General features: G+C 42.6%; 1 protein-coding gene across 1 annotated transcript in view; it reads left to right on the forward strand.

Moving 5' to 3' along the window:
• The window catches only part of Col4a4 (collagen type IV alpha 4 chain), a 100,796-nt gene that overhangs the window by 71,404 nt on the left and 14,755 nt on the right, over positions 1-14,637 (forward strand). The window contains exons 35-40 of the mRNA XM_059278344.1: positions 1,770-1,877; positions 2,447-2,554; positions 9,431-9,502; positions 10,862-10,990; positions 11,084-11,197; positions 12,536-12,691. Coding sequence (XP_059134327.1) covers positions 1,770-1,877; positions 2,447-2,554; positions 9,431-9,502; positions 10,862-10,990; positions 11,084-11,197; positions 12,536-12,691 — 687 coding nt within the window. The remainder of the gene's footprint in view (positions 1-1,769; positions 1,878-2,446; positions 2,555-9,430; positions 9,503-10,861; positions 10,991-11,083; positions 11,198-12,535; positions 12,692-14,637) is intronic.

The raw sequence follows: 14,637 nt of genomic DNA on the forward strand, positions 1-14,637 counted from the left end.
AGCATAGATTATTGGTTTACTATAAATTTGAATTAAAGTCACACATATAAATAAGCATATGGGAAAATAGCCATCTTTCTAGTAATAAAATAAATATAATTTAAAGTATAATCAGGGTTCTCTAGGGGAATAGAATCAACGGATTATATATTACATATATTATAATATAATACATATGTATTATATACATAATATAACAATATATATTACAAAAATGATTTATTTTATTGGTTAACACAGGAGAGGGTAGGTCGTCTAACAATAGCTGTCTGGGAGTCTGAGAATTCAGTAGCTGCTCAGTCCATGAAGATAGATAGATTTCTCAGCAGCCCAAATATGATGCTTGGAGAACCCCTGTGCATCCATACTACACACTTAATTGAAGCAGAAGACCCTTTCTGATAGAGGGCTGCTAGAACCTCCAGAATAATTGCAAATTACCAAAAACAAGGCTACTAACCCAGTCTTCAGTGACAACATGGCTCACTCTCAGGGTGTTGTTTGTAGAGCTGTGGGGAGGTGACCCATGGGGTGGGTGGTTGTAAGTACAGTACTTCCTCCCAAACACAGGCAACCTGTGTCAAGAACCAAATGCAGAGTGGCCTATTTTAGAAGGCCTAGAGAGCAGCCTAGAAAAGTCACAGTCACGAGAAAGGGACTGTTAAGAGACTTTACATTTTTTTAAAATTTTTTATTATTGTAATGTATGAGACATGCACACTAGGCACAATGTGCAGCTCTGGTACAGAATTTAGTAAGAGTTGCTGCAAGGACAACAAGGTGGGAGTAGACTTGAGTCCGCAGTGACCATTTGATGATCTTTGGGACTGTTATTAATTTTCTTGGATGCCGCAATATTATTTCAGCAACATAGGAGGATTTATTTTTCAGGCTTGCCTCCCGAAGCATTTGGGGATGGGATTCCAAATGGTTATGTTTTACTTTAAAATACTTTAGCATTTAAAAACGTATTTCAGGAAAAGTCCAACTATCACACTATTTACTAAGAAATTTTGTTCCTGGGACATTTTTCCTACAGAAATAGGTCAAAAGGAGAGAACATGGTTAAAGACCTATAAAAGAGAGTGGGATGGGAGTGGGTGAATATGATCAATGCATAATTGTCAAAGAATAAATAAAAGATTATATCTGTATAGACAGATCATTATGCAGAAAAGCAAAAAGAATTAGAAGTACTTGATTGGCCAGCAGTAGGAAAAAATTAGATTAGTTTAATAAGATTGATTTTTGTTTTGTTTTGTTTTTTTCATGACAGGGTTTCTCTGTATAGCTTTGTACCTTTCCTGGAACTCATTGTGTAGCCCAGGCTGGCCTCAAACTCACAGAGATCCGCCTGGCTCTGCTTCCCAGTGCTGGGATTAAAGGCGTGTGCCACCACCGCCCGGAAATTTAAATAAGATTGAATCAAGAAGCTATCATTTGAAAACAAACTATGACAAACTTGGAAAACTGCTTGTGATACAATACTAGTTTTAAAAACAGAAAATAAAGTTGTGGGTGTTATTTGTATGTGTGTGTACAGATGGAAATCTGTGGTAAGATGTGGGGAGGATTATGGGAATTTTGTCATCAAATTTTCCTCAGTCATATCTTCTTTATCAATAGAAAAGAGTTTAAATACAAAAACAACAACAGAACAAAAACAAAAGAAAACTCACAACAGCATGAGGCTTGAAGTTGACTGTTAGAGAACTACCATTTCAAAGAGCAATCTACAGCTAATGGGATTTTGATCCTTCCTTCCTTAGGACATCCAGGAGCCCCTGGAGACCAAGGCTTTCCTGGAGCTGAAGGACATAGAGGACCACCAGGCAGACCTGGACAGCCAGGCTCTTCTGGACCACCAGGGTGTCCAGGTACCTTGCAAGAAAACCTCGAAAATTCCTGAGCATTCATATGACTTGGGATAGCAGAAAGAACTGTTCTTCACGGAGGGCCCTTCTGTCTCCTGAAGCATGCCTCGGGACAGGGCATGCGCACTTACCTCTTCATCACCCAAACCCAGCCCAACTTCACAGGGTTTCACTAATAACTTTACTTCAAGCAGCATTTGCAAAGTACCATCTCTGCACCAGATGCAGAAGGTGACTGACACAACACAGGCCGTTTCTTCTCATCCCTCTGTCATTTTTGAGGCTGACTCCCTTCCCTAAAGCAATATCACATATACAGCTCAGGGTTTTAATCATCCTTTTCCTTTCAAGTCAGGGGGAAAAAAAAAACAGTTAAAATCATGACTGGCAACTTCAACTGTTTGAAAGTGCATCTTTCTGAAATTAAGTATTTGTTTCCTTAGAGCTAAAAATATCTAGAAAGAAAAAATAATAAAACTGTGTCCTTGGTTAATATTAAAAACATAGACAACCTTACCAGGTAAAATGCTATTTACATGTGACTGTATGAAAAACTTCTCTCCTGTCCCTAGGTGACCCAGGGATGCCTGGGCAGAAGGGCCATCCAGGAGAAATGGGAGACCCTGGGCCAAGAGGTTTCCTAGGAGATTTAGGGAGGCCAGGTCCTCCTGGAGTAATAGGTAAGTAAGAAGCATGCCCAGCCCTCCAGAGAGCCCCAACCCACTGCGGGCAAAGCCACAGCTCTTTCCTGGGCACATGGCTCTGCTTGATCAGGAATCTCTCAAGGATTCCACTCAAGGAGCTCCCTCTCCCCACATCCACCCCCCACCCCCCCACCCCCCACCCCCCACCACACACACACACACACACACACACACACACACACACACACACACACACGGAAGCACTTGAGGCCACACCCATGTTCACTTGCCTTCCATTGGGGGATACCCAGGATCTTGGTGTTTCCATTGTATTGCTTCTGAGGGCATGTTGCTGGTGTCTCTAATGATACTCACGCCTGCCCGTTTGTCTCCACTGATAATCAAGCTCCTTTTATGCCCTAGATTCTGTGTTAGGTGTTGGGTGTCATTTTAAAAAATATATACATGATTCCATCCTTCATGGAGCTAGTTCGCAAAAGAGACAGATATGGCCTCTAACACCCTAGCAGTTGAATTAAGCTCCTACTCTCTTAATGCCTTACATGTGAACTGTATTTTCATGAATGAGCCCTTGGGAGACACAATCCATGTCCAAACCATAGCACCAGAGCTGGCAAGCACTTGAACCCTGCGAACTGGTAAAGAAGGCATCAGGTAGTGATCTCCTGTACCCCCCAAAATGAAATTTCAGATGTTTATAATAACTGAATACAGACAAACATGCCTTTAATTCTGAAATTTCATGTGTGTGTGTGTGTGTGTGTGTGTGTGTGTGTGTGTGTGTGTGTGTGTAAACAAAACATCTTTAAAATTAGCCTTGAACTCTGTGGGTAAATCACTTGCTGGACAGAGCAGAGCCATTGAGTGATGGAGACATAGAAGGAGAATTCTCAGAGGCCCTGAAGTCACTCATCTAAACCCCATAAGGACATGGCAGTCACACAGGGAAGGAGTCTAGCACTCAGACTGCCAGGTATACTTTAACTAGCAGAAACAGCTTAGTAGTCATTCAGCTTGTTAGGCACTAGTTACAGTTAAAAACTTAGAACTGCAGAAATGCCCATTTCTTGAGTTGCAGGATATCATAAGCACTCTCTGCCCGTCATGTTTACGGAGTGTATAGAGCACGCTCTCTTTTTGTAGATAAAATTGGAAGCATGGTTTTTAGCCTTGTTAGTCCATTATATGAAATAAAAGCACATTGGGGAAGGAAGGGGTGGGGAGAAGAGAAGGCTTTCCAGAGAATGAATACCCACTCAAGTATATTTGCTTCCTTTGTTAGCTACAGAAACACTTGTCCTGGCTGTAGTTTTTGTCTTTTAAAGGCAATAGTGGTACAATTCAGAATGCTTGCTATTAACAAATATTCATGTGTAGGCAGAGTTTTTCGCTGGGATATGATCAACTCTGTTCCCGAGTAACTGACCCGGAGACTTAATATAAATTATAACTGCTCAGCTGATAGCTCAGGCGTATTACTAACTAGCTCTTACAACCTAAATTAACCCATTTCTATTAATCTATGTACTGCCATGTGGCTCATGGCGTTACCTGTCCTCCAGCATGTCTTGCTCCCTCTTTGCCTCCTGCTGACCTCCTCTGACTCTGCCCTTCTTCTTCTTCCCTGCATTTTCTCTACCCCTAAAATCCTGCCTAGCTATTGGCCAACCAGCTTCTTATTAACAATCAGAGCAGCACATTTTTACAGTGTACAGAAGGATTATTCAAGTCCTTGCATTCATCTGCTCCCCTCCTCCATTGGTCCATTTCTCCTATTCTAGATAAATGCTTTTTCTGTGTGCTCTGTGCATACCTCTAGCACACCTGCAGAGGACTTTGGTACCAACAGAATATGGTTTGTTTTTTTTTTTAAACCAAGACCTTTTAAAAAGTGCCCTTGGCACCAGCTGATACACAACAAGTAAGTTTGGTTGGTGAATTAGTAGTTATGAAGTTGGGGGTCTATAGTTCTAACAACAGGTGAGGGGCCAACCTCGTTTTGGCATACCCTGACAAGTCAGCTCCCCCTGTCTCCTTTTTTCTTCCTTTAGTCCAAGCTCTCTTCAGGTCCATGGCTTATACACATAAATTAAATGCTAGTCAAAAATGAAAGGATTTCTGGGAAGAGTTAGAAACCACTTTTGGAATGAAACGCTTTACTGTTTTGAAAATCCAAATTCCGCTTTTCCTCATCCTTTCTGCTTTTCACGTCTCAGCTTTCCAAGATACCCAATGTTTCAGCAAGCAGTAGCATAGTGTGTGTTTCTTGGTGCAATCCTGTAAACAGGGGAAGTCCTTCTCTAGAAGTTTCCAGCACACGCAGCATTTGCTGCGACCACAGAACGTGATGGGAGAAGGTCTTGTTAGAACATATAATCTCTTGATACCGTCTCCATCTTTGCTGATATTTGTAGTAATGTGCAAACCAGACTTGTGACACGTTTAAAGTTTCACACAAAATGATGATGCTGTTGTTCTGAGCTTTTCCTCTGGTGGTTATGGACATTTCCTGCCTCTGGCAACCCTTGCAGACCTCCTGGGCTCTTCTTTGACTTCGACATCCTTCCAGTCTGGAAGGATTTGGTAGGGATCCAAAAGAAAACATTTAACATTGTTAAGGGCTCTCTCTCCATAGCCTTTCCAATTCCACACAACAGGGAGCATTTCTGAGTGCCTGCAGGTGGTTGTAATACATTCTTCCTTCCTTTTTGAACATTTATCAAATACCTTCAGTATGACATTGCTTTAAAAAAAAAAAAAACCTAAAAGGCATGAACTTGGTCCATAATGAAATTACTTTAAAAGTAATTGCTAATTGCCTCCCAATGTTGTGCATTGAAAGGCATCGAAAGGAAACAGATCTAAGGGCCTTTCACTCCCTGTACAGACCTCTGCTGCAGTACTCCTTTGCTACCACTCGGGGACGCTGTTTCACTGCACATGCCACAGCAAATGATCCAGCCAAACACCAAAAACAAAACCGTGGGATACATTGTTAAAACTCCAAACATCCCAGGATAAATCCAATTGTTGCAATTTTTTTTTTATACCGCTGTAAAAATGAAGCAAGATCCAGCAGAAACACTTTGAACTGAGAAACTAAATATTTGAAGTATGTTCTGAGGAAGGTCAGGGGACTAACTCTCTCATTTGAACAAGCCAGGTGCTGAACTCTGATTTGTTTGCTCTGCTCACACAGACCACATGGATTTTTGAGTCCTGCTTGAGTTCAGTCCGAATTAAACTTTAACTTCGACACATGATACAAGTGGCTTGATTCTAAGTACATGCACTCTCTGAAAGGAAAACGCCCCATTTCTCCTTGTACATCCATACAAGATGAGAATGATGGAAACCTACTGAGAATTACCTGTTGTGTGAGAATACTATGTGTGGGTTGGGTATCTGGGCTAGCGGCAAGTAGAACAGTTCACCTTTGTGTTTGTAGAGGAGTGTGTGCAAACATGTCCATGCGCACTTGTGCCTGGGAAGGATATGTGGAGGTCAGAGGTCGGTGTTGAGTGTCTTCCTCAATTGTGTTCTACTTTTTTTTTATTTTACTTTCTTTTTTGAGACAGTGTCTTTCACTCTCAATTGAAGTTCTTCCCAAGTGATTCCAACTTGTGTCAGGTTGACAGAACTACCTGGGACACTCACTGAACCTGGAGCTCAGTGAGTATTAGGTTGGGCTAGAGTAGCTGGCCAACAATCTATAGGGATCTGCCTGTCTCAGATCCCTCAGTGCTGGGGTTACAGATAGGCACCCAGATTTTCTAAAAATTATGCATGCTGGGGGATTAAATGCAGGCCTTCATACTTAGATGGCAAGTACGTCATCGGCTGAGCCATCTTCCTAGCCCTAAGGAGTTCACTTTTGGAAGGTGCTTTCAAATGTCTTTTATGAGGAAGAAAATGCCTTCCATCAGAGAGCTATGACAATCAGAGCAACATTCTCCCCAGTTTCTGTAACTAAAGTATTCTCCTGTCTCCCACCCCAGCACTTAGCAAACTGGATGTCATTGTTTCTTTGTCCTGTCAGGTCAGGATTATGTCTTTCTTGGGACTCATTGTCTCTTCAGTACCTGTCATGAGCTAAGCTCTTGGGGGATGGAGTTCTGTGCATTAGGAAGCCATATTTATCCATTCAGTAGGCACTCATGTATTTGCTAGAAAAAAAAATATTTTTAATTTAAATCTTATTTTGGAATCTGTTTTTGACAAGGGTTCTCAAGGATTTTCAACCTTTGCCTATAGTTGTGAAACTTTCTCTTTCCCATCAACTTGGAAGGTCGAGTGGCAGGGGCCTCATTTTTCCTGGGACTGTCTTAGGGTGTAGAATTCCAATGCTCAAGGTCCCAGTCAAACAGGGGCAAACTAGTCACCCCATTACAATGTAAACCCTGCCAGTGTCCTGGGAGTGCAGAGTAGCATTTTTCTGACTTTAAAACAGAAATATAACCTGGGAGTGGAGATTCTGTCACCAAGAGTGGGCTGTCTAACACAGAGGGGAGGCACAGTGTGCTGGGGTGGGGGTAGCTTCACTGACTAGAGGAAGAGCATACTGGCCCCTGAGTGCAGCCGGGTGCAGCCTTAAATGGTGGTTGTTAAACAGAAGGACTATCAGAGAGGTGAATAAAAATTCCTCATTACCCAGGAATGTGCTTTGTTAGCCTAATTGCCCTTCATCTGCGCTGTATATATTTTATGCATGAACAACTTTCTGATTTAGAGATGGGATTGATAAAAAGCTTTCAGTAAAAGGGGAAAATTATGCTTAAAACCCTGCCCAGATGTAGCTGCATTCAATTTAGAAAGATAACATTGGGTCACATAAGGGTCGGCCAGTTCAACAATGGCAAGGGGCTGGGCTGTGACAGCCCAGGATCTGGATGTGTTGATGTGACAGTGGAGAGTTGGCAGAGGCTAGGACAGCCCTCCTTTAGCCAAGTCCCCAAGCCATCAATCTTGGTGGCTAACACCGGAGATCAAAACACATAGAAATAGCAAAGTGGTCTCGAAAATTTATTATCATTTTAGATAGATTGCAATAAATATCCAGATTTGGCAGACGAAGAAGGTCGGTGTGTTCTTTTGGTGCAAACTTGAATTACTGGCTCATAAAATAGGAAAGAGGATTGGAAAATAAACTAAGCCAGGACTGTGAAAAGCGGTTAGAAAATAAGAGATTTAGGGAAAATAAGGACACATTCTTCCACCTTTTTTTTTTTTTCAGTACAAGAAAATATGGCTCATTTGAATCGATCTAAATTTGAGATCTTAAAAGGAGAATACCGGTTGTCTATTTCAAGTACTGATGATAAATAGAATGGAGCCAATAACTATGCCATTCTCCACTCAGGATTCTCCACGAGAACCAGCTTTACCAAACAGCATGTAACTAGCACTGGAATTATTCACCCATAGATATCTCTAACTTCTTGGAATCATAGCTGTTCCACAAATGTATTAGAAAAAAAAATGTGGCATGCAAGCAGAAACTGTAGTCAATATAGCTTAAATATAGCTCTCTCTACATGTCTTCAAGCCTCATACTCTTTTCTTCACTTTTTATAATTCACTCATCAAGTTAGCAAGCATTTGTTCAATATTGTGAGGTGTAGGAGCTATGTTCAGTGTGGAGATACAAAGACTAGTAGGGCCTGGTTGTGGGTTCTGATTTACCCTTAACCAGGGAGTCAGCTGCTCAAAGGCACGATTGTTGTACAGCCTTGTAGAGGCAATCCATCCAAGGGAGCCCTATGGAGGTACTGTGGACACTGCAGGGGCCACTTCCTGTGCATTTGGTCATGTGAGATGAGTGTATTGTCACAAACCAATAGAATGCTAATCTGGGTGAATGGGATGTGTGGAGGAGGGCTTATTTCTGGGTAGGAAAGGACAGCTAGTGGATGGAAAGTCCAATAATGGACTAGGAAGGTTATTGGGTTTGGCCAAAGGCTGAGAAAAGCTTTCTTCCTAGAATCACACAGTGGGACAACAAGACACGTGGGACTGCATGTGGCTGGGCTCTGCACCCAGTAGGGACTGTGTGATATTTGCTACCTGCCGGTTTCCTTTCTCTCTGTTCCCTCACTTCTGCTCTCCTCAACTTCGTACTGGCCTGTTAGAAAACTCTCATTTGAAAACATGAAACACAACCCAGCATCTACTGGATGTGTTTGGTGGCAACTTAAGTAAAGCCAGGGTGGTAGCTGGTTGTCTCTTTAGACAGCTCCAGGATGCCTTTGGAATTCAGAGCCCACCACAAAGCTCATTTGCTGTAAGAAGGTATCAGGACTATTCTGAAAGCAGTAGCTGCAGAGAAATAGCTGCAATGAGCTTAACACACAGGTCTGTTTCCCAGTGTAGTACAGTGCCTATCTAAAAACCAAGAAGAACAGGTAAGTCCCCCATACACCACAGCAGGAATCATCCTGTTGTTTTGCTTCGTTACCATGAACGACAACTGGAAGGAAATTAGGACCAGCCCACCATGGTGGAAAGGGAAGCCTCAAACTGGGAAGCAATAAGCTTGGATTTGGTCTCGTCCAAACTCTACCTTGCCTAAAGAGATTTTATCATCACCAAATCAAAGGTCATTTCCTGCACCCAAATGTGGCAATTCTACACTATCTCCCATCATGAATTAGTTACAAAACAAGCCAAAGAAATTTATTTGCTAAGTCTTCTTGTCAGAAAATCTTCACCAAATGAATGTGCTGGAAAACTCTCAGGCTAGATTCTGGCCCCTATGATGACCTCCAGACAGTGAGATCTGTCACCTTCCTCCTTTTGACTCACTCTTCCCTGGTGTAGGCATTGAATTGTAGCAAGACTAGGAATCAATAGCTGGGCTAACCTTTGGGACAAAGAACTTGTGTTGTGTTTCAGGGCCCCCTGGGTCTCCTGGTCTGAATGGCTTGCACGGTCTCAAGGGTGAGAAAGGAGCCAAAGGTACCTCAGGTAAGCCAGATCCATTGATGATCAAACTTTGATCCATCGACCTAGGGATGAAGTAGAGAATCTTTCCCTGGCATTTCCTCAAGTCAAGAGACCTGGGGGTGACTCCAAAGGAATAGCATAGGGTAGAGACAGTGTTGGAACTATTTCCAGATCTATGGATTTTTTTTATATAAAAAATAGACATTTAAGAAAACGATGCAAAAGAGTGGCAGTTAATAGTACTTTTCTTTTTATCACTTAGGTCTGTCTACTGAATACTCTGAATTCTTGCTAAATTCTTGACCATATTTCAAGATATTATGAAAAATAAACAGTCGTTATTTTTTTTAAAATGTATATTGCTTTTTTTTTTTAAGTATAGCAATGACTGGTACAATCACATTAATCTAATTAGTAGTCCTGGCATCTCTTTACTGTGGCTGTTGTGGAAAATTACTTGAATAACTTCCCATTAGTTTTTTAAAAAAATCTATGTTTGTAATTTTCAATTATGTGCATCTATGTGGGGGTGATGTGCATGTGAGCACAGGAGCCAGAAGAGCTGGAGGTGTTGGTTCTCCTTGGAGCTGGAGTTACAGGCGATTATTTGTGAGTGGTACAACATGGGTACTGCAAATCAAATTTGAGTCCTTTGGAAAAGCAGCAGGTGCTCTTAATTGCTGAGCCATCTCTCCAGCTCCCAACTTGCCGTTATTTTTGATATCACAGACAGGTTAATCTTCAACCACTATGATTTAGCTTATTCCATTAAAAATGTCTATTGTACTATTTTCCCATTGAAATAGCCTACATCAGACATAGTAGCTGAATCCAACTTGTAAATTTGAATACTTGTTAGAAAAAGGATTTTACAGCTAGGCTTGACTCTGCTGTTGGAGAGTGACAGAATCTTTATGGATTTTGGATATTTGAAAAGTAATGTAGGTCACCTAAGATTTGTTTGGTGGCTCTTTTAATTGGTCTGATTAGATATATTACCCTTCCAAGAAACCAAAGATATTGTCTCCCCTTTCACCGAGAAGCTCCAAATTATGGCAGACCAGTGTCCACTTTGATTTCTAAACAATTTGGTCACAGTTATGTATAGTCATCTCCTGTGTTTTCTGCTGTGTGAAACTAATATTTCTTAAAATTTGAGACATAACCACAAAAGAAAACAAATCTGTGGTTGGTCAGTATGGTGGGTCATAAACAAGAAATGGAGATTCAAGGAACTGAGCACCATGGCAACTAGGTTGGTTCTCTCTGCAGAACCAGCCACTTCTTCTGCCATACTCCTGCTGCAGGGTGGGTCCTTTTCAGGTTCTGTGACAAGGATAAATACAAAGACGCAATACTGCTGCTGTTTTTCTCATTAAGGTTTGCATGAAGTGGGTCCACCTGGGCCAATGGGAATGCCTGGGCTAAAGGGAGAGAGAGGAGACCCTGGGAGTCCAGGAATTTCTCCCCGAGGCCCTTCTGGAGAAAAAGGGCTCCCAGGACCCCCAGGTAAGGAGCAGCATGTTTTGATCTTTCCTCAAGAACTAGTTCAAAACATTTCAGATGCGATGGGGGCTAACATATGAACATGTGCTTCCACAGGGAGACCAGGACCACCTGGTCCCACTGGTGCCCCAGGAAGAGCTGCTAAAGGTGACATTCCTGATCCAGGTCCTCCTGGAGACTGGGGACCTCCCGGCCCTGATGGCCCAAGAGGTATAATGGCATTGTGACAGATGGTGGCAGTGGTTCCTTCCTTAGAAACTGCCAGCTAGATATGGCAGTGGTATCACCCAGAGAAGTGCCAAAGCGGCTCTACCAACTTAGCGAATGGATTAAGTGAGATGTACCTGGTAGCAGTATCTCCCAGGACCAGGACCGGAACATAGCCCCCATCTCTCTTCTATGTCAAATGCAACAGACTCCTGCTGCTTAGGTACACACAGAGGTGGAGCAAACATTTCCCATCACTAGATTGACACTACCTGTCGGAAGTGCCCACTAGGAAAGAGCCATGCTCTCCTTGTTCTCGAGCACCTGCCCACTGGCCTAGAAGGCATGCCATGTACACAGAAAGTCTCCACATGGGCTGCCAGCAGTGCATGTTGCCTTTCTCACTGCTGCACAGAAATGGACTCTGACAGCGTAAGTTCTGGGAATCATTAACAGCTTTTTTTAAAAAAAAATGATAGACTCTGTGGGTGTCTAGGTGGCAGGTGAAGAACATAGGTTAGTCATGGATTCTTCCATATTGATAGCCACATTCACACTGGCTCACAGAACTCTTATATGGAGACACACACCTTAGTAAGAGTGGGGTTGTGTAGAGAAAATAAAAGCAGTAAAAACTGTGGTAGGAAGTACAGAAGTTCAGTAAGAATAAAGTTGGGGTCAGCTCATTCCTATGTATAGATATTTGTTTTAAAATGAGATTATAATTTGGGGGGCACATTCATTTCTCATTAGCTGTATTTTAATACAATTTCATCCATCCATCTATCCATCTATCCACCCATCCAACCTTCAACCCTTATACCTATCCATTCCTTCAACCATACATTTTCCCACCCACCCATTTATCTGTCCAGTCAACCATCCACTCACTCACCCACCCATAGTACATACACTCATCCATCCACACACTCATCCATCTATCCATCCATTTAACCAACCACTAACCTACCATGCATCCATGCATCCGTCCATGCATCCATGCATCCATCCTTCCATGCATCCATCCTTCCATCCATTCATGCAACCTGTTAAAATAATGAGATGATTGAAGGTACAAACCATTAGCTGATTCTTCCAAAGAGTTCAGAAGGGAAATAGGTCTATTTAGTTCAACAGTTACTAACCTAACTTTTCTCAGCTTAGACCCCGTAACACACATTTTGCATTTTACTTCTGATACTGTTGATTTTCTTGTACTTCTGGTCCTCTACATCCCTTGTTTGCAAATCACTATATTTCATTGCCTAAGAAGTTCTCAAACCACCAATATTCACCTTTGTCTTTGACTGAAAGAATGTTTTTGCCTCCTCCCTGTGTCAGGACCACCTGGGCCTCCAGGCTCCCCTGGGAATGTCGACCTTCTGAAAGGGGATCCAGGTGACTATGGCTTGCCTGGACCACCTGGCTCCCGAGGCCCACCAGGCCCTCCAGGGTGTCAGGGTGCCCCAGGATGTGATGGCAAAGATGGCCAGAAAGGTATGAATGTTGGCTGTTCTTTCTGTGGTGTGTGAAGACCTTCCTTGCCTTGCTCTAGGATCTGGGGTACTGTCTTCCCTCCTATGATGTCATTCCTGTTTCTTCTGGAAACAATGATGTAATTTCTAAAATGTCCTGATTCCTCTAAAAAGTCCTCAAGTTGGAATGAAAGTTGAAAGAAAGACACACGGGCTGAAATTGATAGAATGTCCTGAGTTTGATGCCCAGCATGTCCTAGACTGGGTGGTGGTATTCTCTTGTAATCTCAGCACTTGGGAGGTAGAAGCAGGAGGTTCTGGAGTTCAAGATAATTCTTGGCTATATAGCAAGTTTGAGGCTAGCCTAAGGTACATGAGACCTGTCTTAAATAAACAGCTAAGCTAGAAGAGAAAAAGAATGAATCTTCTGGGCCAGAACTGAGCAGTAGAAATACAACATGTGATTTAAAAATGTAGAAGCCACATTTAAGGTGTGAAACTAGCCAGGTGTGGTGGCTCATGTCTGCAACCCCAGCATATGGGAGGCTGACACATGAGAATTGCCATGAGTCTAAGGCCAGCTTGAGCTGCATAGTGCCTCCCAGGGCAGCCTGAGCGATAGAGTAGGACCATGTCTCAAAAATGCCCACTCACCATAGCTCTTGTACTTTATTCAATAAAACGTGTCCAAATATTATTGTTTTTAACGTCTAACCTGCATAAAATTACCAAGGAGATCCTGCCATTTGTTGTTCCTTTCCCCAGTATGCCACACCCCCTGCCTGCCACTGAAACTCAGTGTGTGTTTCAAACTTATTATATCCCAGCCCAGTGTGAACTGACCACATTTCATGATTTCATGTGCTCACTAGACATAGGTAGCTAGGAAAGAATAGTTGTTTTCTGGAACATTTTTGTTGAAAAGAGACTAGTGAGCATTTTTCAACTTCCTTATTTTATAAGAGGGATATACATACATATACATACATATATATATATATATATATATATATAAACTATCTTTGAAAATTCCAAAAAGGGCTCAGAAATTATCACCTTGCCTTACTTCTGAACCTAGTATGAGATACAGCAAAAGATTAAGGCAGAGGGGAGACCAAAATTATCCTGAGGCTGCAATAGCCCCTGTGCAGAGGCTGTCTGTGGGATTATGTACATAGATGCACATCCATGCAGCAGTATGTAGCAACCTCTTTGTCTCTATTACATAAAATCAGCTGTGATGCTGCAACTTACATCTGCAAACCTGCAGGCTTCTGCCCCTTGACTATCAGCATCAGACAAATGTGCCAATGCTCCGGCCGTCAAGAGAAGAAGGGAAGCTATCAGGTCCAGAGCATGCATCTTCACCTGGACATAAGCTTTAGAGCTGGGGAAATAGCAGGCCAAGCTAATCGAAGGACCTAGCCAAGGGCAGAGAGGACGTTCGAAATAGTGGTAGATGAGGCTGGTGAGATGGTTCAGTGACTGCAAACCATCGCTTGCTGTGATGACGAGCTCAGTTTAATCCCTGGAAGTAGAGAACTGACTTTACCAAAGTGTCCTCCGACCTCCACACATGCACTGTAGCATGCACCTGTCCCCTCCATCATGCGCACACACACACACACACACACACACACACACACACACACACACACACACACTTTTTAAAAATTAAATATCAGTGGAACCACTAGCCATGCTTCCTGTTCCACTCCCATTCTGCATCTGCTAGTCCATGCTTTCCTATAGCAAGGGCAGAGAGTTCTATGGTCTACCAATATGTACTGGGTATCTACTAGAGGGTAGAGGGGGCACAAACTTAAATAGCACCTACCTGGACCAACACTGAGAGGATGCTTTGGGTGGGCCTGATTATAACGTGGTGAAGAAGACAGGGCTGAGACCTTCAGCCCTGCAGACACCTTAGCCCCAGGTACTAATCCTTCCTTCCCACTTAGTTCTAAT

The sequence above is a fragment of the Peromyscus eremicus genome, chromosome 13 (genome assembly GCF_949786415.1).
Source record: "Peromyscus eremicus chromosome 13, PerEre_H2_v1, whole genome shotgun sequence".
In the NCBI taxonomy this organism is placed as follows: domain Eukaryota; kingdom Metazoa; phylum Chordata; class Mammalia; order Rodentia; family Cricetidae; genus Peromyscus; species Peromyscus eremicus.